This window comes from Myotis nattereri (assembly GCF_964212035.1).
Source record: "Myotis nattereri genome assembly, chromosome: 21".
Taxonomy (NCBI): domain Eukaryota; kingdom Metazoa; phylum Chordata; class Mammalia; order Chiroptera; family Vespertilionidae; genus Myotis; species Myotis nattereri.
In genome coordinates, this window is record NC_138097.1 from 10,289,863 (window position 1) to 10,314,377 (window position 24,515).

Below are 24,515 nucleotides of genomic sequence, written 5' to 3' on the forward strand. Positions count from 1 at the left end.
GAGGGGGCGCTCCCGCTGCTGTAGGATCGCGCGCCGCCTCCGGTGAGGTTTGCACCGGGGTTTGCACCGAGGTTTGCACCGAAGAGCCCGGCTCTCCCGCTCGCGGCCCGCAGCGCGCACGGGCCGGGCGGGTTCTGCGGCTGCGCACTGCGGCCGGGTCGCCGGCGCGGGGCGCACGGGAGGCGCGTGGCGGCCGGAGCGGGCGGGGCCGGGGCGGCGCCGCTGTCCCCGCCCCGCACGCAGCTCCGCCGGCGGCCGCGGGAGGAAGGGCCGGGCGGGCGCAGGGGAGCGCGCCGGCGGCCCTGGCCCCGCGGGAGCGCGGCTGCGGCGCGCGGAGTCGGGGCGGCGGGGGGCCGGGCGGCCGCCTTCCCTGCGTCGCTGCCTGGCGCGGGCCGCCACCCGCGGGGATGCGAGGCCCGCGGGGCCCGGAGCGGCGCGAGGCCGGCCGCACACGGTAACGCGCCGGGCGGACGCGGAGGAGGATCCGGCTGTCCCGCCGGGGCCCGGGGTGGGCAGCAGGAGTGCGAGCGGCGCCTCGGGGTCGGAGGCGGCCGGTGCCCCGCGCCTCCCGTGCGCCCCGCACCGGGCAGCCGTCTCGGTCCCGGGACCGGCGGAGGCGGGGGTGGGGGGTGGCCGACCGGGCGCAGGTGCCTGCCTCCCGGGTGAACCCCCCCCCCCCGCCCCCGTCTCTCTCCAGCTCCACCCACTTTGGCTCGGAACCGGCTCCCAAAGGCTAAAAATATTGCCCGGAGGCTCCTGAGCGGAACCGGACCGCGCTCAGCCGGGCACAGCGCACCGGCGACAGCGCTCCCGGCCCCGCACCGCCGGCTGCCGGCGGCCTCTCTCCGCGCAGCAGGCAAGTGGGGGCCCGCGGGCGGGGCAGCGGGCGCTGGTCGCCCGAAGTTACCTTCCTGTCCGGCCTGTCCCCTCCCTACCCAGGGGACCCCTTCAGCAGCGATCACTGCTGGCTTCCCGGGGGGGGGTCCCCCAAATGCCATCCAAGCGGAGGGTGCAAGTGAGCTCCTGCGGCATCGGAACTAGCGGGGAAGGGACAGAGGACTCGGTCTGTGTGAGCGGCATCAGCTGCTCGCTTTTTCCATCCGTTCTGTATTTCCTAATGGGAGCGGAGCCGTGCCCCCCGAGCGCCAGCCTGGTCCCCGAGGGCAGGGAGAAAGGCTTTCCTGTGAGCCTCTGTGGGTCTTTAAATCAAAATAGCTGTTTATTCCTCTGGAACTAGAACCACGTGGTCCAGGAGCCAGGACGCCCACCTGCTGTGCCCGCTGTGTCTTCCTGGATCAGCTCTTGGGGGGGCTGGTTCCATCAGGAGAGAGTGTGGTGACCTCTGGAGTCAGAGCTGGGAAGTTTGTTATCTCGCGTGTTTTATATAGCATCAACCTGGAGGTGGGGGGGATCTGCTCTCCCCGAGGAGGAGGAGGAGGAGGAGGAGGAGGAGGAGGAGGAGGAGGAGGAGGAGGCAGCAAGACCAGCCTCAGAGAACCCTGTGTGTCTCAGCCAAGAGAGTAGGATCCCCCGGGGGGTGAGGACCCACACCCAGCGCTGGGACTTGCTGCTCTGGAGCTGGCTGTTCTGGGGAGTCGAGCAAATAGAGGTTCCTGGGGAGCAGCTCTTGGGATCCCCTTGGAGCGTTTGGTGGAAAGATCCCCAACGGGGTGTTGGAGCTGAATACGGTGCCCTCCTGCCAGGTGTGTGCGGCGGCCAGGATGAAGCTGAAGAAGCAGGTGACGGTGTGTGGTGCCGCGGTGTTCTGCGTGGCCGTCTTCTCGCTCTACCTCATGCTGGACCGAGTGCAGCACGACCCCGCCCGGCACCAGAATGGCGGGAACTTCCCCCGGGTGAGTCAGGCCTGGCGGCCGAGGTCTTCACGCACAAGTCGTCAGGGCTCAGCGCCCAGCTGGAGGGCCATGTCCGCCCGGGACAAGAACGCTGCTTCCCCCTGGGCAGCTTTTCTTTTTGTTTAAAAAAATATATATTTTTATTGATTTCAGAGAGGGAGAGAGAGTCATCAATCAGCTGCTTCCTGGCATGGCCCCTCCAGGGGTCAAGCCCACAATCCAGGCATGTGCCCTTGACCGGATTCAAACCCGGGACCCTTCAGTCCACAGGCTGATGCTCTATCCATTGAGCCAAACCAGCCAGGGCTGGGCAGCTTTTCTTGAACCCGGACCTAAAAACAATGATGCCACGGAAGGAGGAGGGGGAAATGGCATGATGGACTGCTGCTCTGTCTTGGGAATTCTTTTTTTTTTTCTTTCTTTCTTGATATATTTTTATTGATTTCAGAGAGGAAAGGAGAGGGAGAGAGAGAGAGAAACATCCATGATGAGAGAGAGGATCACTGATCGGCTGCCTCCTGCACGCCCCACACTGAGGATCGAGCCCGCAACCTGGGCATGTGCCCTTGACCAGAATCGAACCTGGGACCTTTCACAGGCCGATGCTCTATCCACTGAGCCAAACCGGGTAGGGCGGTCTCGGGAATTCTTGGCAGATATTGCTAATGGATTGCACCGTGCGTTCCCACGGGGCCCGGATGCAGTCCTTGTGGGCACACAGGCGGCGCCGGGTGGAGAATAGGCATGTGAGGTGACACCTCGGCCTCCCGGAGCTAGAGGGCGAGGGTGCGCCCAGCCCAAGTGGGTCGCAGCCCTCCGGAGTGATTCGCGCCTCTTCCCTTATCTGGCCAGAGCCGTTGCCCCGTAGGCTGGTGGTTCTGCCTTCCTCGGGGCAGGCCAGGGTCACCGTCGGGCCTCAGGTGGGGGGCCGCAGGCCGAGAGCACCCCCGAGGCGGCAGGCAGGAGCGGAGGGTGACTGCTCTCTGGTTTTCTGGCAGAGCCAAATTTCTGTGCTGCAGAACCGCATCGAGCAGCTGGAGCAGCTGCTGGAGGAGAACCACGAGATCATCAGCCACATCAAGGAGTCCGTGCTGGAGCTGACGGCCAACGCCGAGGGCGCGCCCGCCCTGCTGCCCTACTACACGGCCAACGGCTCCTGGGTGGTGCCGCCGGAGCCCCGGCCCAGCTTCTTCTCCGTCTCCCCCCAAGACTGCCAGTTCGCTCTGGGGGGCCGGGGCCCGAAGCCGGGGCTGCAGGTAAGAGCCCGAGCTGGCGGGACCCCTCGGGGGCCGGGGCGGCGCCACTGAGCCGGCTCCCGCTCGGCAGATGCTGACCGTGTCGGAGGAGCTGCCTTTCGACAACGTGGACGGCGGGGTGTGGAAGCAGGGCTTCGACATCTCCTACGACCCCCACGACTGGGACGCCGAGGACCTGCAGGTGTTCGTGGTGCCGCACTCGCACAACGACCCAGGTGAGGGCCAGAGCGCCCCGCTGCCTGGCGTGGGGTGGGCTTGCTTTTTGAAAAAAATATATTTATGGCTCTAGCTGGTGTGACTCAGTGGATAGAGCATCGGCCTGCGGACTGAAGGGTCCCGGGTTCGATTCCGGTCAGGGGCACATGCCTGGGTTGTGGGCTCGTTCCCCAGTAGGGGCTGTGCAGGAGGCAGCCAATCAATGATTCTCTCTCATCATTGATGTTTCTCTCTCTCTCTCCCTCTCCCTTCCTCTCTGAAATCAATAGGAAATATATAAATATACATATACTTTTTTTTTAATATTTTATTGATTTTTTACAGAGAGGAAGGGAGAGGGATAGAGAGTTAGAAACATCGATGAGAGAGAAACATCGATCAGCTGCCTCCTGCACACCCCCTACTGGGGATGTGCCCGCAACCAAGGTTCATGCCCTTGGCCGGAATCGAGCCTGGGACCTTTCAGTCCACAGGCCGACGCTCTATCCACTGAGCCAAACCGATTAGGGCTATATATACATTTTTTATTGAGCAGATAAATCAATAGGAAGTATACATACATGTAAATATATATATTTATATATATGTGTATATAATATAATATAATATATATAATAATATTATATAAATAATATATTATATAAATATATATAATATAAATATATTATATAAATATATTATATAAATATTATATAAATATATATATATATTTACATGTATATATATTTCAGAGAGGAAGGGAGAGAGAGAGAGATAGAAACATCAGTGATGAGAGAGAATCAATAGGCTGCCTCCTGCACGCCCCCTACTGGGGATCGAGCCCGCAACCCCGGGGGCAGATGCCCTGACCGCGAACCGAACCGTGACCTCCTGGTTCACAGGTCGAGGCTGAACCACTGAGCCCCGCCGGCCGGGCTCAGCGGGCCTCCGATGGCCAGGGTGAGGGGGAGACCGTCAAAGCGGGTGCGGCACCCTCAGGGGACCCTGTGTCGCTCCCCAGGCTGGATCAAGACCTTTGACAAGTACTACGCGGAGCAGACCCAGCACATCCTCAACAGCATGGTGGCCAAGCTGCAGGAGGACCCCCGGCGCCGCTTCCTCTGGGCCGAGGTCTCCTTCTTCGCCAAGTGGTGGGACAACATCAGCGCCCAGAAGAGGGCGGCCGTGCGGAGGCCAGTGGCTGTCGGAGGCGAGGGGGGGCCGTCCCCTGGGCCTGGGATGGGTGTGCAGGTCGCGCCGGGAGCTGTGCTCCCACTGTGGCGGGAGAGGCGAGGGGACGCGTGCAGGGGTGAGGCGTGATGGCGGAGGGGCCGAGAATGAGATGGGAGGGGCCGAGAATGAGATGGGAGGGGCCGAGAATGAGACGGCGGGAACCGGGTGGAGGGTCACTGTGTTAGGAGAGATCAGAGTTCTGTGAGCCCAGAGAAGAGAAAGCCAGGAGCCCTGACCGGTTTGGGTCAGTGGATAGAGCGTCGGCCTGCGGACTGAAGGGTCCCGGGTTCGATTCCGGTCAAGGGCATGTACCTGGGTTGCAGGCACATCCCTAGTGGGAGATGTGCGGGAGGCGGCTGATCGATGTTTCTCTCCCATCAATGTTTCTATTTCTCTATCTCTCTCCCTTCCTCTCTGTAAAAAATCAATAAAATATTAAAAAAAAAAAAAAGAAAAAGAAAGAGAAAGCCAGGAGCCAGGCCCCTGGACGCTCACGTGGCGTCCGCAGGTCAGCAGGACCAGGACAGCAGGGAAGTGGGCTGGCGGGAAAGGAGAGCCCGTGTCCGTCCCCTTGGCCCCAGGTTCGCGTGAGCTGGCCCAGTGAGGCCATGCGCCCGGGTCCCAGCATCTTCTGTTTGGCACGACTGGGCAGATGCCCCCCTCCCGCCCCCACGCTGAGTGTGAGTCCTTCACTGCAGGCTGGTGGGCAACGGGCAGCTGGAGATGGCCACCGGAGGCTGGGTGATGCCCGACGAGGCCAACTCCCATTACTTTGCACTGATCGACCAGCTCATCGAGGGACACCAGTGGCTGGAGAAGAATCTCGGTGAGGCAGGCTCCGGAGAGGGCGTCTGCCCCAGAGCTGGGCCCAGAGGGTAGCTGGGGGCTGTCAGGCGCAGGGTTGGCAGATGGTGGTGCCGTGGTGTGCTAATTCCCCCGTCCGGGGCCCGGGGTGATGGCAGGAAGGGAGCTGGAGGTGGGACCCTCCCGGGAGGCCCCGCGTGGGGTGCTCAGGGCTCTGGCTTCCGTTCCCCTGCCCAGGTGTGACCCCGCGCTCGGGCTGGGCCGTGGACCCCTTCGGACACAGCCCCACCATGGCTTACCTGCTGCGCCGTGCCAACCTGACCAGCATGCTGATTCAGAGGGTGCACTACGCCATCAAGAAGCACTTCGCTGCCACCCACAGCCTGGAGTTCATGTGGAGGCAGAGCTGGGGTAAGGCCAGGTAGGGTGGAGGGGGTGACCGTGGTCGCCCTCCCTGGGGCGGGGCAGGGGCCTCAGAGCAGGTCACCACAGGGGCACTGCGTCCTTCTGAGCCCTCCCTGCGTCCTGACCCTTGACCTGCACGTCCTCTGCAGCCTTAAGTCTACGTCGAGCCTCTCCCCCTCCCTTTTTTTTTTTAATCCTCACCCCAAGATATTTTTCCCTTGATTTTCAGAGAGAGTGGAGGAGAGAGAGAAAGAGAAACATCGATGTGAGGGAAACACATCAGTTGGTTGCCTCCTGCATGTGCCCAGATCAGGGCCCGGGCCAGGCAGGAGCCTGCAACTGAGGTACATGCCCTTGACCAGAATCGAACCCGCAGGCCGACGCTCTAGCCACTGAGCCACACCAGCCGGGGCCAAGCCTCCCCTTCCTCGGGGCCGCCTGCAGCTGGGGCGGATCGCTGTCCTGCGGGCGCCCCTGGGCCCAGCTCCCGACACGGCCGGCCGGGGGCTGACTGCCCGCCGTGTCCCCTTCAGACTCGGGCTCCGGCACAGACATCTTCTGCCACATGATGCCCTTCTACAGCTACGACATCCCCCACACCTGCGGCCCGGACCCCAAGATTTGCTGCCAGTTCGATTTCAAACGCCTGCCTGGCGGGCGCATCAACTGCCCGTGGAAGGTGCCTCCTCGCGCCATCACCGAGGCCAATGTGGCCGAGAGGTAGGGCCGCCAGCCCGGGCTCTGCTGCTGGGGGCTTCGTGAGAGGGGAGCGGGCTCGGGGGGCGTCGGGCCCGTGGCCACTTTGGTGGCAGCTCCCTGACGAGTCTCCCTGGAGAGCGGAGTGGCTCCAAGGACCGCCTTTCCCACATGGTTTTACTTCCTAAATGAGCACGTTTTCCTGTCCTCACAAACTGTCAGAGCCGCAGATCGGTACAGTTCCTTCCAACCCTCAGCCTGATGTCACCTCGGGCATCTTGCTTTAGCTCAACGTCAATCGGACCCTCCGTGTTCCAGGAACCCCGAACCCCGAACCCCGCTCGGGGGTGCGCGTGGTCCCGCCCCTGAGAAAGCAGGCTCGTTCCCTTTGAGACAATCCCCGGGGACCCCTAGAATGTCGCTGTGGCTGAAATCGGCCCCCTGGGAAGGGGCAGGTTAAGAGGGATCAGAAACGGCGATTTAGCCAGAACCAGTCTGGCCTTGAGAATACAACAGGTCGAACTGGTTTCCAGGGTGCAGCCTCCAATTTCCATGATGTCCGAGAGGTAAGAGAACATGTGACCGGAGGGAGAGAGAGAGCGGCCTTTTGTTTCCAGATCCAGAAACCTAACTGCGGCTCCCAGACAAACACCAAGGCTCAGGCTGCGGAGGCAGGACTTTTCTTTTATTATTTTTTTTAATTAAAATATTTAGCCCTGACCGGTGTGGCTCAGTGGATAGAGCGTCGGCCTGCGGACTGAAGGGTCCCCGGTTCAATTCCGGTCAAGGGCATGTACCTGGGTTGCGGGCACATCCCCAGTAGGGGGTGTGCAGGAGGCAGCTGATCGATGTTTCTCTCTCATCGATGTTTCTAACTCTCTACCCTCTCCCTTCCTCTCTGTAAAAAATCAATAAAATATATTTTTTTAAAAATTTATTATTATTTTTAATCCTCACCAGAGGATATTTTTCCATTGGTTTTTAGGGAGTGTGGGAGAGAGAGACAGAAACAGCGATGTGAGAGGGACACATCGATGGGTTGCCTCCTGCACGCGCCCCGACCAAGGCCCGGGCCGGGAAGGAGCCTGCAGCCGACGTACATGCCCTTGACCGGAATCGAACCCGGGACCCTGCAGTCCATAGGCCAACGCTCTGTCCACTGAGCCACACTGGCCAGGGTGAGGCAGGATTTTCCTTGGCACAGCCTCCGTGGGCCACAGGTGCCAGCCCAGGTGTGCAGCAAGCCAGTCACGGAGTAACTTCATTTTCTCCTCTGAAGGACTTCCTCGGTGGGTAAAGAGGGGGAAATGGTATTTGAGGAGCCCTCTCCTGAAAGCAAAATGGAAAAGTAGAAGCTGACCAGCACAGTTAAGTAGCTTAGAAGCTACTTGAACTGCAACACCAAAATATGATATACCATTTTTTTTGTTGTTGTTGTTAAAAATATATTTTATTGATTTTTTATAGAGAGGAAGGGAGAGAGATAGAGAGCCAGAAACATTGATGAGAGAGAAACATCGATCAGCTGCCTCCTGCACACCTCCCACTGGGGATGTGCCCGCAACCCAGGTACATGCCCCTGACCGGAATCGAACCTGGGACCCTTCAGTCCGCAGGCCGACGCTCTATCCACTGAGCCAAACCGGTTTTGGCACCAATTTTTTTTAAATATATCTTTCTTGATTTCAGAGAGGAAGGGAGAGGGAGAGAGAAATAGAAACATTAATGGTAAGAGAGAATCATTGATCAGCGGCCTCCTGCACTTCCCCCACTGGGGATCAAGCCCACAACCCGGGCATGTGCCCTCGACCGGAATCGAACTCAGGACCCTTCAGTCCCCAGGCCAATGCTCTGTCCGCTGGGCCAAACTGGTTAGGGCCTTTGGTGTGTTTGAAGGAGACTCACAGGGAAGGAGGACTGGTCTGCTGTGTGTGGGGCCCGGGGATGGAAGCCATACCTGCAGCCCAGCATGGGCAGCTCTCTGCCCGTCAGCACTGGAGAGCGCTGGGCTCAGGACGGGGTCCCACCCCCCAGGCGGGCACCTGCAGGCCCGGGACTCCCCACCCCCACGGGGGCTCCGCTCAGCATCCTGTCCCCCCCCCCCTCTCCCCAGGGCAGCCCTGCTCCTGGACCAGTACCGCAAGAAGTCCCGGCTCTTCCGCAGCAACGTGCTGCTGGTGCCGCTGGGCGACGACTTCCGCTACGACAAGCCCCAGGAGTGGGACGCCCAGTTCTTCAACTACCAGCGGCTCTTCGACTTCCTCAACAGCAAGCCCGAGCTGCACGTGCAGGTGCGGCCGCCGCCCCTCCGGAGGCTCCCCACCTTCCCGGGGCTTCCCGGGGCTTCCCTTTTCTAATCTTGCTTTTTTTTAAAGGGTTATTTTTTATTTACTCATTTATCATGTTTCTGTCAATCCTCACCCAGGGATATTTTTCCATTGATTTTTAGAGGGAGTGGAAGGGGGAGGGGGAGAGAGAAGCATCGATGTGAGAGAGACACATGGATTGGTTGCCTCCTGCACGCACCCCGACCAGGGCCCGGGCCGGGGAACCTGCCACTGAGGTACCTGCCCTTGACCAGAACCGAACCTGGGGCCCTTCAGTCCACGGGCCGACATGCTACCCACTGAGCCAAACCGGCCAGGGCCATACTTTATTTTTTACTTTTATTTTTTTTAAATATATTTTTATTGATTTCAGAGAGGAAGGGAGATGGAGAGAGAGAGAGAAATATCAGTGATGAGAGAGAATCATTGATCGGCTGCCTCCTGCACGCCCCCTACTGGGGATCGAGCCTGCAATCCGGGCATGTGCCCTGACTGGAATCGAACCCAGGACCATTCAGACCACAGGCTGACGCTCTATCCACTGGGCCAACCCGGCTAGGGCTATTTTTATTTTTTAAGTAAACTTTGTATTGTTGATAGTTGATATTTATAATAGATATTTCCCCACTTAGCCTCCATCCTCCCAGCCCCTACTCATCCCCCCAGGTCTTCACCACCCTATTGCTGTGCCCATGGGCTGTGCCTATAACTGTATGAGTTCTTTGGTTTATCTCTTCTCGTCCCCTAGCCCCACATGGAGCTATGTCAGTCTGTTCCATGCCTCCCTCTTCGGCTCTTATTTTGTTGGTCATTCATTCTGTTCATTAGATTCCACCGATAAGTGAGATCATGTGATATTTGTCTTCCCATCTGCCAGAATTCCCTCCCAGGCCCCCAGCGGGGGGGTGAGGCCAGAGGGTGGCAGGGACAGGGACTGCGTAGACGGGATCCCGGCCGCAGCACCGGGCCCCCGTTCCCAGGAGGCTCTGGCACTGAGGGGAACGGGTCTTCGGGGGTCCCCACAGGCCCAGTTTGGCACCCTCTCCGACTACTTCGACGCCCTGTACAAGAGGATGGGGGTGGAGCCGGGGGCCCAGCCCCCGGGGTTTCCCGTGCTCAGCGGAGATTTCTTCTCCTACGCCGACCGGGAGGACCATTACTGGACCGGCTACTACACCTCCCGGCCGTTCTACAAGAGCCTGGACCGCGTCCTGGAGGCCCATCTGCGGTGAGCCCGGCGGGCGGCCGGGGTGGAAGGCGGGTCCGGCTGGGGTGGAAGGCGGGGGGCTCGGGGGGGGGGGGCATGGGAGTCCTGGGACGGGCGGGCTGCTGACTCCTCTCTCTGCACAGCGGGGCGGAGATTCTCTACAGCCTGGCAGCCGCTCACGCCCGCCGCTCCGGACTCGCCAGCCAGTACCCGCTCTCGAACTTCGCCCTCCTGACCGAGGCCCGGCGCGCCCTGGGGCTCTTCCAGCACCACGACGCCATCACGGGCACTGCCAAGGAGGCCGTCGTGGTGGACTACGGGGTCAGGTGCGGGCCTGCCCACCCCCCCAGAGGAAGGCCGGGTGAGGCGGCCCACGGGCAGCGTGGGCAGCGTGTGTGGTCGTCGCCCCCACGGTCCCTCTCCCCTCCCCCAGGCTGCTGCGCTCCCTCGTCGGCCTGAAGCAGGTCATCATCAACGCGGCTCACTACCTGGTGCTGGGGGACAAGGAGGCCTACCGCTTCGACCCCGCGGCGCCCTTCCTCCACATGGTGAGCCCGTCCTGGGCCTGCTCAGGGGACCCCCTGGCGTGGGCGGTCCCACCCCAAGAGCTGGGGGGTGGGGTCTTCCTCCTCTTTCCCTGCCCCGTCCTGGGGTGCGGTCTGTGCCCAGTGCAGCTGCTGGTCCCCACCCAGGACACGGGTGGGGCGGGGGCAGGATGCTGCGTCAGGCCGAGTCCCGGATCTTCCCTTCCCGCCGTTTTTTTTAATACATTTTTTTTAGTTGATTTCAGAGAGGAAGGGAGAGGGAGGGAGAGAAACATCAGTGATGAGGGAGAATCATGGATCAGCTTCCTCCTGCACGCCCCCTACTGGGACCATATGCCTTTGACTGGATTCGAACCCAGGACCCTTCAGTCAGTCCCCAGGCTGACGCTCTATCCACTGACCTGAACCAGCTAGGGCTCCTTCCCACTTTTTTTTTTTTTTTTTTTAAATAAGAATGCCATTAATTTTATTTTTTTAATATATTTTTATTGATCTCAGAGAGGAAGAGAGAAAGAGAGATAGAAACATCCATGATGAGAGAGAATCGTGGATCGGCTGCCTCCTGCACGCCCCCTTCTGGGGATCGAGCCCGCAACCCGGGCCTGTGCCCTTGACTGGGAATCGAACCTGGGACCCTTCAGTCCACAGGCCGGCGCTCTATCCATTGAGCCACACCAGCTAGGGCCTTCCCACCGTTTAATTCCAGGATGACACCCGCTTAAACCACGACGCCCTGCCGGAGCCCACGCTGATCCAGCTGGACGCCTCGCCCAGGTGAGCCGGACCAGCGGCACCCGGGGCAGAGCTGCTCCCCGACCCCCCCCGTACACCCACACCCTCCCCCCCACACCTGCCATGGGCGCAGAGGCCTCCTGGCGAGCTCACCCTCCACCCCCAGGTACGTGGTGCTCTTCAACCCGCTGGACCAGGAGCGGCTCAGCGTGGTGTCCCTGCTCGTCAGCTCGCCCCGGGTGCGCGTCCTGTCGGACGAGGGCCAGCCCCTGGCCGTGCAGGTCAGCGCCTACTGGAGGTCTGCCACCGACATGGTCCCCGACGTCTACCAGGTGACCCTCTGCCCATCCTGGGCCTCTGTCCCTCGGCACCAGCCTCCCGCCCTCTGCCGTGCTCCCCGGGTTGGGGACCGGGGTCCTGGGGGAGGGGCTGCCCAGAGGACAGTCGCTGGTGAGGTTTCTGTCCTCGAAGGGCAGGCGAGGTCTGGGATAGACCTGGTGAGAGTCAACGGGGCATTCTGTTGCCTGCCATTCATCCTTTCAGCAAACCTGTATTTGTTTAAAATAATAATATTTACTTTTTTATTTTTATTGACTTCAGAGAGGGAGAGAGAGATAGAAACATCAATGATGAGAGAGAATCATGGACGGGCTGCCTCCTGCACGCCTCCTACAGGGGATCGAGCCTGCAACCCAGGCATGTGCCCTGACTGGGAATCGAACCCGGGACCCTTCAGTTCGCAGGCCGAGGCTCTATCCACTGAGCCAGACCGGCCAGGGCTCAGCAGAGCTTAGCGTGGGGCTGCCACTTCATCGTCTCCCAGTGTCATTTGAGATTCATAACAGTCTGCCCAGGGGCAGGTCATACCACCTCCCCTTCCCCAGGAGCGGACGGAGACCCGGTGGGTGCAGGGATTTGTTCAGGCCCAGGACCCGCATCCCAGGCCTGTGCCCAGAACTGACGCCGGGCTGTGCCCTGTGCCCCCTGTGCCGTAGGTGTCTGTGCCCGTCCGCCTGCCGGCGCTGGGCCTGGGCGTCCTGCAGCTGCAGCTGGGGCTGGACGCCCACCGCACCCTGCCCTCCTCTGTGCGCATCTACCTGCACGGCCGGAAGCTGGCCGTCAGCCGGCACGAGGCCTTCCCGCTCCGTGTCATGGACTCCGGCCCCGGCGACTTCGCCCTCAGCAACCGCTACATGCAGGTCTGGTTCTCAGGCCTTAGCGGGCTCCTCAAGGTAAGGCCCGGTGGGAGCCCGAGGGTGCGGGAGCCGCGGGAGCCGGGAGCTCGCCGCCGCCCGGCTGACGTGGGCCTCGGGGGACTGGGCTCGGCTCCTGGGGACGTTCGTGCGCCCTCCCGGGGGCAGGCCTGACATGCCGGCGTGGGGCCAGGGGTCAGGGCTGTGTTTCTCGGCAGAGCGTCCGAAGGGTGGACGAGGAGCACGAGCAGCGCGTGGACATGCAGTTCCTGGTCTACGGCACCCGCACGTCCAAGGACAAGAGTGGCGCCTACCTCTTCCTGCCTGACGGCGAGGCCCAGGTACCCAGGGGCACGGCGGGAACCCCGGGGGCTGGGGCCTCGCACCCAGGGCACAGGAGACCGTTGCGGGGGGCAGTGAGGAGGGCCTGGGCCTTCCTCCGGGGTGGGCCCTGCTGGGGCCTGGCCTGGGCTGCCTCTGAGAGGCGGGGCGGGGCGCTCACCCAGACGGGGGCTTGGCCCAACTCAGCCAGGGTCTCAGGCCAGAGCCTGCCGGGCACAGCTCCTTCCCGGCCTGGCCCTGGGCTGGCCCCTCCCCGCTCTGCCCTGTGCCGGGGCTCAGTGCCACCTGCTCTCTCCCAGCCCTACGTGCCCAAGGAGCCCCCCGTGCTGCGCGTCACCGAAGGCCCCTTCTTCTCGGAGGTGGCGGCGTACTACGAGCACGTCCAGCAGGTGGTCCGGCTCTACAACCTGCCAGGTGCGCCCGCGGAGGAGGAGGGCAGACAGGAGGTGCGGGCCCAGGGCTGTGAGGCGCGCTCCCTCCCGCCCGGCCCTGTCGGGACAGCTGTTCCCGACCCGTGGTCGTCTGAGGCAGGGATGATGCTTAATTGGTTCTCTGGGCGTCAGGGTGGCCCAGGAAGAAACGCTGGGGATGGCCTGGGGGTGGGCACAGCCTGTCCAGCCGCCTCCGGCCGCAGCTCAGCCTCACACGCTCCCTCTGTCCCTGTGCCCAGGGGTGGAGGGGCTGTCGCTGGACCTGTCGTCGCTGGTGGACATCCGGGACTACGTCAACAAGGAGCTGGCCCTGCGCATCCGCACGGACATCGACAGCCAAGGCACCTTCTTCACCGACCTCAACGGCTTCCAGGTGATGGGGGGCCCGGGGACCCCTCGGAACAGAACTCGGGCTGGGTTTTGCTTCCGGAAGTCGGTCGGAGGCACTGGGGCGAGGTCAGGAGGGGTGCCCGCCCTGATGGAGAAGAGGAACCAGGCGAGAGTGACCAGGGGCCCCTTCAGACTGGGGACCCCCTGGGGCCCACGTCGGGGCCTGGATGCCCTTGACCCGCTGGCCTTGCCCCCCAGGTGCAGCCCCGGCGGTACCTGAAGAAGCTGCCCCTGCAAGCCAACTTCTACCCCATGCCCGTCATGGCTTACATCCAGGACGCCCAGAGCCGGCTCACCCTGCACACGGCACAGGCCCTGGGCGTCTCCAGCCTCCACGACGGTGAGTGGGAGCAGGAGCTGCGTGGGGGGCAAACGGCAAGAGAGGACGTGCATCCTACCCCCCCGCCCCCCAGCCTCTCCGCTCTCTAGTCCCCCCTCTCCTTCCAATTCGCATCACTGCCCCCCCCCCGCCCCCGTTCCATCCCCCGTGCGAGAGGGGGCGAGCCATTAGCAGCTGCCAGTCACAGGCGCCACTGTCACCCTCCCCCCTGATGGAGGCGCCTGGGGGTGGGTGCCCTTCAAGAGGCATCAGAATATTGAACAGTGATTCTCTCTTTTTTAAAATTATTTTTTATTGATTCCAGAGAGGAAGGGAGAGGGAGAGAGAGAGAGAGAGAGAAACATCAGTGATGAGAGAGAATCATTGCTCGGCTGCCTCCTGCACACCCCCTACTCGGAATCGAGCCCGCAACCCGGGCATGTGCCTTGGCTGGGGATCGAACCCGGGACCTCTCGGTCCATGGGACGACCCTCAATCCACGGAGCCACCACAGCCTGGCTGAAGGTTGGTTCTCCGCTGAGCTGTGCAGTCCCCTCTGGCCAGGGACGGGAGAGGGACAGTTGGAAAAGTGCATCGGTGTTGTAGTGAATTATTTAGCAAAGGAGAAAAGGGTGTTCCGTTTTCCTACTCACGGTCATTAAAAAGGAGAATGACGTTCTTAAGAATCAAAACAAGGGCAAGAGGTGCTGTAGCCTGGAGCTGGGCAGCCAGGCGAGTGAGCCCCCCCCTCCCTGCCTCCGTGCCCTGAGGGCGATGTGCACAGCTTGCACCTTCAGCTCTTCCTTCCTGAGGAGCCGCTGTGCAGGGGCTGGCGGTGAGGGCTGTGCGGGGGCCGGCGGTGAGGGCCGTGCGGGCCGTGCGGGGGCCGGAGGTGAGGGCCGTGCGGGGGCCGGAGGTGAGGGCTGTGCGGGGGCCGGAGGTGAGGGCTGTGCGGGGGCCGGAGGTGAGGGCCGTGCGGGGGCCGGAGGTGAGGGCCGTGCGGGGGCCGGAGGTGAGGGCTGTGCGGGGGCCGGAGGTGAGGGCCGTGCGGGGGCCGGAGGTGAGGGCCGTGCGGGCTGTGCGGGGGCCGGAGGTGAGGGCCGTGCGGGGGCCGGAGGTGAGGGCCGTGCGGGGGCCGGAGGTGAGGGCTGTGCGGGCCGTGCGGGGGCCGGTGGTGAGGGCTGTCCGGGCCGTGCGGGGGCCGGTGGTGAGGGCTGTGAGGGCCGTGCGGGGGCCGGTGGTGAGGGCTGTCCGGGCCGTGCGGGGGCCGGTGGTGAGGGCTGTGAGGGCCGTGCGGGGGCCGGTGGTGAGGGCTGTCCGGGCCGTGCGGGGGCCGGTGGTGAGGGCTGTGAGGGCCGTGCGGGGGCCGGCGGTGAGGGCTGTCCGGGCTGTGCGGGGGCCGGCGGTGAGGGCTGTCCGGGCTGTGCGGGGGCCGGTGGTGAGGGCTGTCCGGGCCGTGCGGGGGCTGGCGGTGAGGGCTGTCCCCGGGCTGTACGGAGCGGGGGGCAGTGAGGGCTGTGCTGGGAGAGTGACGCCTTCCCCAGGGTCACCCGGCTTAGAACTTCCTCTGGTCTGTCTCTGCCCCTGGGCTGTGTCCACGCTTGGCGCTCTCTGCCCTTCCGGGAAACAGTGTGCTAAGAAATGATTGTTTATTAATTTGAGAGGTGGGGGGGGGGGGGGAGAGAGAGAAAAAGAAGAAAAAGAAAACCACATGGATTCTTTGTTTCACTTACTTGTGCATTCATGGATTGATTCCTGCATGTGCCCCGACTGGGAATCGAACCCACAACCTGGGCCCATCGGGATGGCGCTCTGACCAATGAGCTACCCAGCCAGGGTCTAAGGAATGACTGTTGTATGTGCAGGAGCCTGTTTTGGGCTTTTCAGCTATCTTTCTGTGATTGCTCGCTGAAGACTGCGGCACCGCCAACATGAGAACCAGGGCTGGGATGGAGGAGAGGCGGGAGGGCCGTGTGTGTGTGTGTGTGTGTGTGTGTCTGTGTGTGTGTGTGTGTGTAAACCCTCCAGAGGTCCTTTAAAAAGCAGGCGCCGGGAGAACCCTCACCCCAGCAACATAGGCCAGCCTCGCAGGGCGCCCCGTCCCCAGGCGCATGCCAGAGAGAGAGCCCAGGCGGTCACTGCCGTCTCTTTCCCCTGGGCAACCCCCACGACCCCGCCTCCCAGCCTCTGCCCAACTGGCCGTCTGGCTGTCCTCTTGCTGCCCTCCCGCCCGGGGAGGCGGGCAGAGCAGGACTCTGTCCCCGCGTGGAGCGGGCGCGTGGAGCGGGCGCGGAGAGCTGTGTGAACTGCCCCGTTAGGCCTGGGAGCGGCTGCTGGAGGCTGGCCGTGCTCCTGTCTGGACATCTGGCCGGGCCCCTGGGGAGTCACGGGGCAGGGCCATGTCTGTCGGGGTGCCCGCCCCCGCCCGGCCTCCGATGTCCTCCTCTGCGAGGCCGGCCCTTCACGGAGCCCCGTCCCAGCTCTAGGTCCCAGGGCTCCTTTCCCTCCCGAGTGATTCAGCTTCTGCCCCCCCCCTCGGGGGGCTCTGTGGCTGGGTTCTTCCCAAGGTCACTGTCGGCTCCCCCGGGGCTCACCGTTCACGCCCGCAGGCCAGCTGGAGGTGATCCTGGACCGGCGGCTGATGCAGGACGACAACCGAGGCCTGGGCCAGGGGCTCAAGGACAACAAGAGGACCCACAACCACTTCCGCCTCCTCTGGGAGCGGCGCACGCTGGGCAGTGAGGTAGGGTCGGGGCCTCCCTCCCGGGGGTGGCCCTGGGGTGCAGCGAGGAGGGCTCGGGGAGCACAGCTAGAGCTGGACAGGGATGGCGAGAGGACGGCCTGGTGCCTGGGTCAGGGGCGGTCAGTCTAATGCCCTGAAGCTCCATCTCATGCAGCCTGGCGCCCCCTCCCCCTGCACCCCGTCTCCAGTGCCCTGTGCTCACCTCCCCCTCCCTCTCTGCACCTCCCCCGACCCCTTCCCTCAGCCCCCTGGTTCCCCAGCCCTCTCTCTCCCAGTCCCTCTCATCTCCTGGCTTTTTAAAAAAAATTTACATTTTAATACCTTTTTAAAAAAAATACTTTTTTATTGACTTCAGAGAGGGAGGGAGGAGAGAGGGATAGAAACATCAATGATGAGGGAGAATCATTGATCAGCTGCCTCCTGCACGCCCCCCCACTAGGGATCCAGCCACCAGCCGGGGCACGTGCCCTGATTGAGAATCGAACCCATGACCTCCTGGTTCATAGGTCCACACTCAACCACTGAGCCACACCGGCAGGGCCTGGCTTTCTCTCCAAACTGGCACCATGTTTAGGGCCTCGGTCTATTAGCAGCAGGAGCGTAACCGAGAGTCAGGGGCCGGCAGTGGGTGCTGAACTAGTGTCACTGAGCCAGTTGCGGCTGGAATTGGAGCGGCGGCAACCTGCCCCTCCGTCCGCCGTGTCTGTGCCTCCAGTAGAGCCTGAGCTCTCAGATACTGACTCTGCTCCCTGGGAATTTACTCGTGGTATGCGTGGGGGCTAAGCCAGGTGTGTGGAAAGATCAGGTACAAGACGGTGTGTCCACTGGTTCTGAGGAGCCGGAGAACGTTGTGGTCCGAGGGGGTCAAGGGCAGCATCCTGGAGGGGGGCCGCCCGGGCCGGCTCTGATGAATGAGGGTCTGATCTCCACCCATGGCCCCAGGGCACAGCGGGAAAGACCCATCTGAATGGGGAGGAGCAGCGAGTCCACTCGGACTAGAGCTGCCCGACCAGCGTGGGAGCCATGCGGCCGTTTAAGTTCATTAGAGCTACGCCGGCCGGCGTGGCTCAGTGGTTGAGCATCGACCTATGAACCAGGAGGTCACGGTTCGATTCCCGGTCAGGGCACATGCCCGGGTTGCGGGCTCCATCCCCAGTGTGGGGTGTGCAGGAGGCAGCCGATCCATGATTCTCTCTCATCATTGATGTTTCTGTTTCTCTCCCCCTCTCCCTTCCTCTCTAAAATCAATAAAAAATATATAAAATAAATAAAATAAAAATCAATGGGAAAGCCGTAGCCGGTTTGGCTCAGTGGATAGAGCGTCGGCCTGCGGACTGAAGGGTCCCAGGTTCGATTCCGGTCAAGGGCATGTACCTTGGTTGCGGGCACATCCCCAGTGGGAGGTGTGCAGGAGGCAACTGGTCGATGTTTCTCTCTCGTCGATGTTTCTAGCTTGTTCTCTCCCTTCCTCTCCGTAAAAAATTAATAAAATATTTTAAAAAAAAATCAATGGGAAAATAACATCGGGTAAGGATTAACAAAAAAACATATAAAAACAAATTCAAAAACAATAGATTAATTGGAGCTACATACAACAACCAATGAGTTAGTTCTTCACTCAGACGGCGGCATGCCAGGTGCTCGGTGGCCACAGGTGGCCAGTAGCGACCGTATTAGTGTAGAAGCAGCGCCTTCCCATTGTTGCAGGGGCCCTGCCAGCGCTGGGCTAGCACGGGGTCTTGGCGGCAGATGGCAGTGGCCTTGAATGCCTGGCTAGGAGTCTGGGCTTTGCTCTGGAGGCCACTGCAGGATGTGAGGTGGGAGGGACATTGTTGGGACTGCCCTAAGCACATCACTCTAACAGGAGGGGTGCGGGGTGTGTGGGAAGAAAGACTGGAGGCTGGAGTGCCAGTTGAAAGGCCGTTTAAGCCCCAGCCGGTTTGGCTCAGTGGATAGAGCGTCGGACTGAGGACTGGAGGGTCCCAGGTTTGATTCCAGTCAAGGGCACATCCCTAGGTTGCAGGCTTGATCCCCAGTGCTGGGTGTGCAGGAGGCAGCAGATCAATGATTCTCTCTCATCACTGATGTTTCTCTCTCCCTCTCCCTTTCCCTTCCTCTCTGAAGTCAGTAAAATATATTTTTTTTAAAAGACTGGAGGCTAGGGTGCCAGTTGAAAGGCCATTCAAGCCCTGGCTGGTTTTGCTCAGTGGGTAGAGCATTGGCCTACAGACTGAAGGGTCCCGGGTTCGATTCCGATCAAGGGCACATGTCTGGGTTGCAGGCTCGGTCCCCAGTGTGGGAACTGCTGGAGGCAGCCGATCCATGATTCCCTCTCATTATTGACGTTTCCATCTCTCTCCCTCTCCTCCTCTCTGAAACCAATACTAACATATATTTTAAAAAGAAAAGCCATTCAAGCAGCAAAGGCTGGTGGCTTGAACCTGAGCCATGGGAGGGAGAAGTCGGGTGGATGTGAGGACACAGCAGGGGTGGGACTGGAGACCAGGCCGAGGGAAGTGGGGTTCTGGGCAAGGGGAAGGGGGGCGGGACTAGGGACAGAGCTGCAGCACGCGGGACAGTCCAGCGCAGCCTGTGAGTGTGACGTCCAGGTCAGCCACCCAAGGTTGTCAGTCGGCTCAGCCATGGGGGCCGCTGGGCCGGGGTTCAGGGCGCTGCTGTGGCCGTGGAGGGTCGCTCGGAGGCCCTTCTCCATCAGCCTGTGTCCCCTGGCGGAGAGCACGTCTGCCTGCCGCCCTCCCTGCTCTGAGAACCTGACCTGTGACGGGAGGTCGCTGAGGGGAGTGTGCTGTTCACAACAGTGTCATGAGAGCAAAAAACCCACAAAAACTAGAGGAGAGTGAAGTAGCCCCCCGCCTTTTTTTTTTAAATATATTTTATTGATTTTTTACAGAGTGGAAGGGAGAGGGATAGAGGGTTAGAAACATCCATGAGAGAAACATCGATCAGCTGCCTCCTGCACACTCCCCACTGGGGATGTGCCCACAACCAAGGTACATGCCCTTGACTGGAATCGAACCTGGGACCCTTGAGTCCGCAGGCCGACGCTCTATCCACTGAGCCAAACCGGTTAGGGTCCCCCACCTATTTTTCATTGATTCCAGAGAGGAAGGGAGAGGGAGAGAAACATCAATGATGAGAGAATCATGATGGGCTGCCTCCTGCATGCCCCACACTGGGCGCCAAGCCTGCAACCCGGGCACGTGGCCCGACCGGGAATTGAACCGTGACCTCCTGGTTCCGAGGTCAATGCTCAACCCCTGAGCCGCGCCGGCTGGGCCGGGAGCCCGTTCCAAGTGTGTGCGATGGGAGGTGGCGGCACTTGAAGGGTCCTGGAGCCAGGCCCCCCCGTACCCAGACCCATCAGGGAAGCTCTTTCCAAAGGAACTGGCCGGGTTGTATTTCATCCACGCCCTCACCCCTCACCCACATCTCGGGCCAATCTTGCAGGTGTCAGATGGCCACTCCACCAGCTACCCGTCCCTCCTCAGCCACCTGACCTCCATGTACCTGAATGCCCCGGTGCTTGCCCTGCCCGTCGCCAAGCGGCAGCCCCCGGCTCCCGGCCTGCGCTCATTTCATCCTCTGGCTTCCTCGCTGCCCTGTGACTTCCACCTGCTCAACCTGCGCACGCTCCAGGCTGAGGTGAGGATCCCGCTCAGCCCCGGATCTCGGGACCAAATTATGGCCTGTCCTCACCCAGGCTCCGCCTTGTCCCAGCACCGCCTTCGGGGCAGAGGTGCTCTGTACCTGTGAGCCCCGGGGGGCATTTGTGAGCCCCAGAGAGCATCTGTGAGCCCCGGGGAGTATCTGTGAGCCCCGGGGGGCATCTGTGAGCCCAGGGAGCACCTGTGAGCCCCGGGGAGTATCTGTAAGCCTTGGGGGAGCATCTGTGAGCTCAGAGAGCATCTGTGAGCCCCGGGGAGCACTTGTGAGCCCCAGGTAGCACCTGTGAGCCCCGGGTAGCACCTGTGAGCCCCGGGGAGCACCTGTGAGCCCTGGGGAGCACCTGTGAGCCCCGGGGAGCACCTGTGAGCCCTGGGGAGCACCTATGAGCTCAGGGAGCATCTGTAAGCCCTGGGGGAGCATCTATGAACTCAGGGAGAATCTGTGAGCCCTGGGGGAGCATCTGTGAGCTCAGGGAGCACCTGTGAGCCCTGGGGGAGCATCTATGAGCCCAGGGAGCACCTGTGAGCCCTGGGGAGCACTTATGAGCCCCGGGGAGCACCTGTGAGCCCAGGGAGCATCTGTGAGCTCAGGGAGCACCTGTGAGCCCCGGGAGCACCTGTGAGCTTGAGGAGCACCTGTGAGCCCAGGGAGCACCTGTGAGCCCAGGGAGCACCCGCCTCACTGCCTTGTGCTGTCGCCAGGATGAGACCTTGCCCTCGGCAGAAGCCGCACTCATCCTACACCGGAAAGGCTTCGACTGTGGCCTTGAGGCCAAGAACTTGGGCTTCAACTGCACCACAAGTCAAGGCAAGGTGAGCAGGCCGAGGTGTGGGAGGGGCCCCAAGGAGGGGAGGGAGGGAGATGGGGCAGCTGGGAATGGGAGGCGTGAGCGAGGTGGGTGAGGCTGCAGTGAGGTCAGGCAATGATCGGGGGGCTGGGGGCAGCTGGGAGGGGGCAGGTGTCACTCTGGGTATTTGAGAGAGAAAAACGGAAGCTGCTGACATTTGTTTTCAAAGCTACGGACGCCCAGTGGTGCAAGTTCTAGACGAGATGCCCATCAGACACAGAAATGAAAACCCAAAAGCACCCTGGCCAGTGTGGCTCAGTGGATAGAGCATCGGCCTGCGGACCAAAGGGTCCCGGGTTCAATTCCAGCCAAGAGCACATGCCTGGGTTGCAGGCTCCTCCCCAGCCCAGACCCTGTTCGGGGTTCGTGCAGGAGGCAACCAATCTCTGTGTTTCTCTCACATGGATGTTTCTGTCTTTCCCTCTTTTCTATTCTCCCTAAAAAAAAAAAAAAAAAAATCAATGGAAAAATATCCTTAAGTAAGGATTAACAAAAAACAAACACATACAAAAAAACCCCAAAAGCCATCAAGCTGTACTCACTGTGTAAGCCGGCACCCACAAACGCCTCCACGCCCCAGATCCTCAGAAGAGGACCAGGACATGGCCCCTGCCCCCCAAGAGCTCACCGCTCGGTGCACCGGTCCCCACCCCGGGTCCAAGGTCAGGCTCGGGCCGAGGACATCTGGGTGAGCCCGGGACTGGGGCAGACCCACACGTGTCCGTAGGCACACGGCTGCCGGCGGGCACGGCGAGTATTGGAGGAAGAGCTGCCCTCCCTGGCGTGTCAGCACCCAGCACGGCCTCCCCCCCTCCCCCTCCTCCGCGCAGGTGGCCCTGGGGAGCCTCTTCCGGGACCTGGACGTGGGCTTCCTGCAGCCGACCTCCCTGACATTGCTGTACCCACTGGCCTCGCCCTCCAACAGCACGGACGTCTCCCTGGAGCCCATGGAGGTCGCCACCTTCCGCCTCCGCCTGGGCTAGGCATCCTGTGGCCGGAGGGGAAGGGCCTCCGCGTAAGGTCGGGTTGGACTAGCCGCACTGGGCACCCCGTCCCGATCGGCCCCTCAGACCGCGCTCGGCCCTCGCTTCCTCTTTATTGTTGCTGCTTCTGTGTTCGGGGGCCGCCCACAGCCCGGCGCCGGGCGGCCAGGGCAGACGCTAGTGAGACCGGGACAGAAGGCCCTGGGTCGGAACGGGCAGGGCCGGCCGCGGCTTCGGGGTGTGAGTGGCCGCCCAGGCGCCCATCCTTTTCCCAAAATGGGATGGAGGAGAATCAGGAGAGGTGGGGAGGCCGGAGGGGAACCGCCAGCCCCAGGGTCGGCCGGTCCTGGGGGATCTCGTGGTCGTGTGGGGACCGTGTCCCGGGGTGACAGCAGGAGCGGAGGGGTGCTGGGAGGAGGGGATGGGGGCCCGAGCCGGCAGCTTTCTGTGAGGGCTCCACTCTGAGTGCTCCCTGGCGGGAGGACGCCCTGGAGACTGTCATGGCCGGAGGTCAGGGCACTTCAGGTGCAAAATCCCCATCCCAGACTGGGCGCCTGGTCTCTGCGTGGATCTGTTGGGAGGGGGTGGCAGGGGCGTGGGGGCCCTCCCCCCTGCGGACTCCTCTCTGGTTCTGTCCTCTGCACACCACGGTCCCCGTGAGCCCCTCCCAGCCCCTTCCAGCCGTGGGGGCGTGTGGCTGGCGCCCAAGATGCCCTGTGCCCGGGCGAGCGTGGGCCTCGCAGCCTCCCCGCGTCTCCGGGAGAACCGGGTCCCGGCACAGGGACCAGGGACATGTGAGTGACTGAGGCCCTATGGCTGCCCCCCGGCCTTCATCTCCGCTTCGACGAATAGAGAACACGCTGCGATAGTCTCTATAGACACCGAAACGACATTTGGCAAAATTTACAAGCTATCCCTTATTAAAACTCCCAAGCTTAGAAAGAGACATGCTCATCTAGGAAAGGTCTCTCTCAGAACCAGCAGGTGACGGCATTCTAAAGAGCCCGGCCCCACGGGCGTCCCGTTCACGCCAGAAACTCAACTGGCCAAGGGCTCTGTTCTTTAGGGAAGTCCCGGCCCTGCTGGCCCTGCTGGCCCTGCAGCGGGCGGAGGACGGAGGAGAGAAAGTCACAGTTGTCGTTATTTGTAGGCGATAGAAGGGCCGACCTATAAGATCTAAGCGCGTCAGCGGAAGACCTGTGGGCCGCATGCTGTCAGTTGACCCAAATGAACACACGTCCGTTTCCTGGACAGACTCTGGCTCCCTCCACACAGCCCGTACGTTCATGCTGTTCATGGTACTTTCTGGAATACGACAGGTTCTGAAGTGCATTTGGAAGAGTAAATGTGTGCAAACACCAAGAGGTCTGAGTCCTGATGAGTCGGGGGGCGCGGGGTGGCCGGGCGGGGGCGGGCACTTGTCCCTCGGGGCTCCCCAAGGACGCGCCTGTGACCTGGAGTGGGAGCAGGCACGTGGACTGGGGGGACGCGCACAGACCCAGGTATTTGGGAATTTAGGATAAAAGGAGTATTCTAGGGGGGAAAGATGGGTTATTTAATAAGCAGTGCTTTAGGACAGCTGGATCTGTGAAAGTGAGTTAGATCTCTACCTCACAGTTTCCGCAAAAATTCCAGAGGGAAAAAATGAGAAAGCTAAACTATAAAACCACTGAAGAAAATATGGGATATTTTCAAACCTCTGGTGGGGGGTGGCCTGTTATAAACATATGGAACCTAAAAGGTTTATAATAAGGGAAATGATATAATGAGGGAAAAGAAAGATTTTACCACAAAATATTCAAGGTTTCTGTATGATGGAAGATATCGGGGTTAAAAATGCAAAAGACAGATTTGGGAGACAATATTTGCCCGAGCCGGTGTGGCTCAGTGGATAGAGTGTCGGCCTGCAGACCGAAGGGTCCCGGGTTCGATTCCAGTCAAGGGCACGTACCTTGGTTTCAGGCTCCTCCCTGGCCCAGGCCCTGGTTGGGGCTCCTGCAGGAGGCAGCCAGTCGATGTGTTTCTCTCACATCGATGTTTCTGTCTGTCTTTCCCTCTCGCTTCCACTCTCCTTAAAAATCAATGGGAAAATATCCTCGGGTGAGGATTGACAAAAAAAAAAAATAAATGGGTGAGTACGATTAGGGGGAAAGCTGGCTGTGGGGCCCTGAGCGAGAGCCACTGGGCCTGCTAAGAGCTACCTGACGCTTCAGGCCGCCCAGGGCCCATGGAGCCCTGCCTCTCACAGGGAAGAAATGAGATTACTGTGAAGGCCTTAGCACAGTGCATATAGGAGCTCCACAAACAGGAGCTGTAATGTTAGTAAA

At 61.2% G+C, this 24,515-nt stretch overlaps 2 protein-coding genes across 2 annotated transcripts in view; both read left to right on the forward strand.

The window, feature by feature from the left end:
- The window catches only part of CRTC3 (CREB regulated transcription coactivator 3), a gene marked incomplete at its 5' end in the record, with an annotated part of 1,283,408 nt that overhangs the window by 290,364 nt on the left and 968,529 nt on the right, over positions 1-24,515 (forward strand). The gene's annotated exons all lie outside the window — the stretch shown is intronic.
- MAN2A2 (mannosidase alpha class 2A member 2) lies at positions 1,454-23,546 on the forward strand. Its single transcript, XM_081114737.1, has 22 exons — positions 1,454-1,853; positions 2,852-3,109; positions 3,180-3,324; positions 4,326-4,497; positions 5,236-5,363; positions 5,579-5,752; positions 6,280-6,466; positions 8,556-8,733; positions 9,795-9,997; positions 10,120-10,302; positions 10,410-10,524; positions 11,228-11,295; positions 11,420-11,585; positions 12,249-12,485; positions 12,665-12,787; positions 13,088-13,202; positions 13,459-13,592; positions 13,808-13,949; positions 16,538-16,671; positions 20,140-20,334; positions 21,060-21,170; positions 22,036-23,546. The coding sequence occupies exons 1-22, from the start codon at positions 1,722-1,724 to the stop codon at positions 22,186-22,188; spliced, it is 3,453 nt and encodes a 1,150-aa protein (XP_080970863.1). The 5' UTR covers positions 1,454-1,721; the 3' UTR covers positions 22,189-23,546.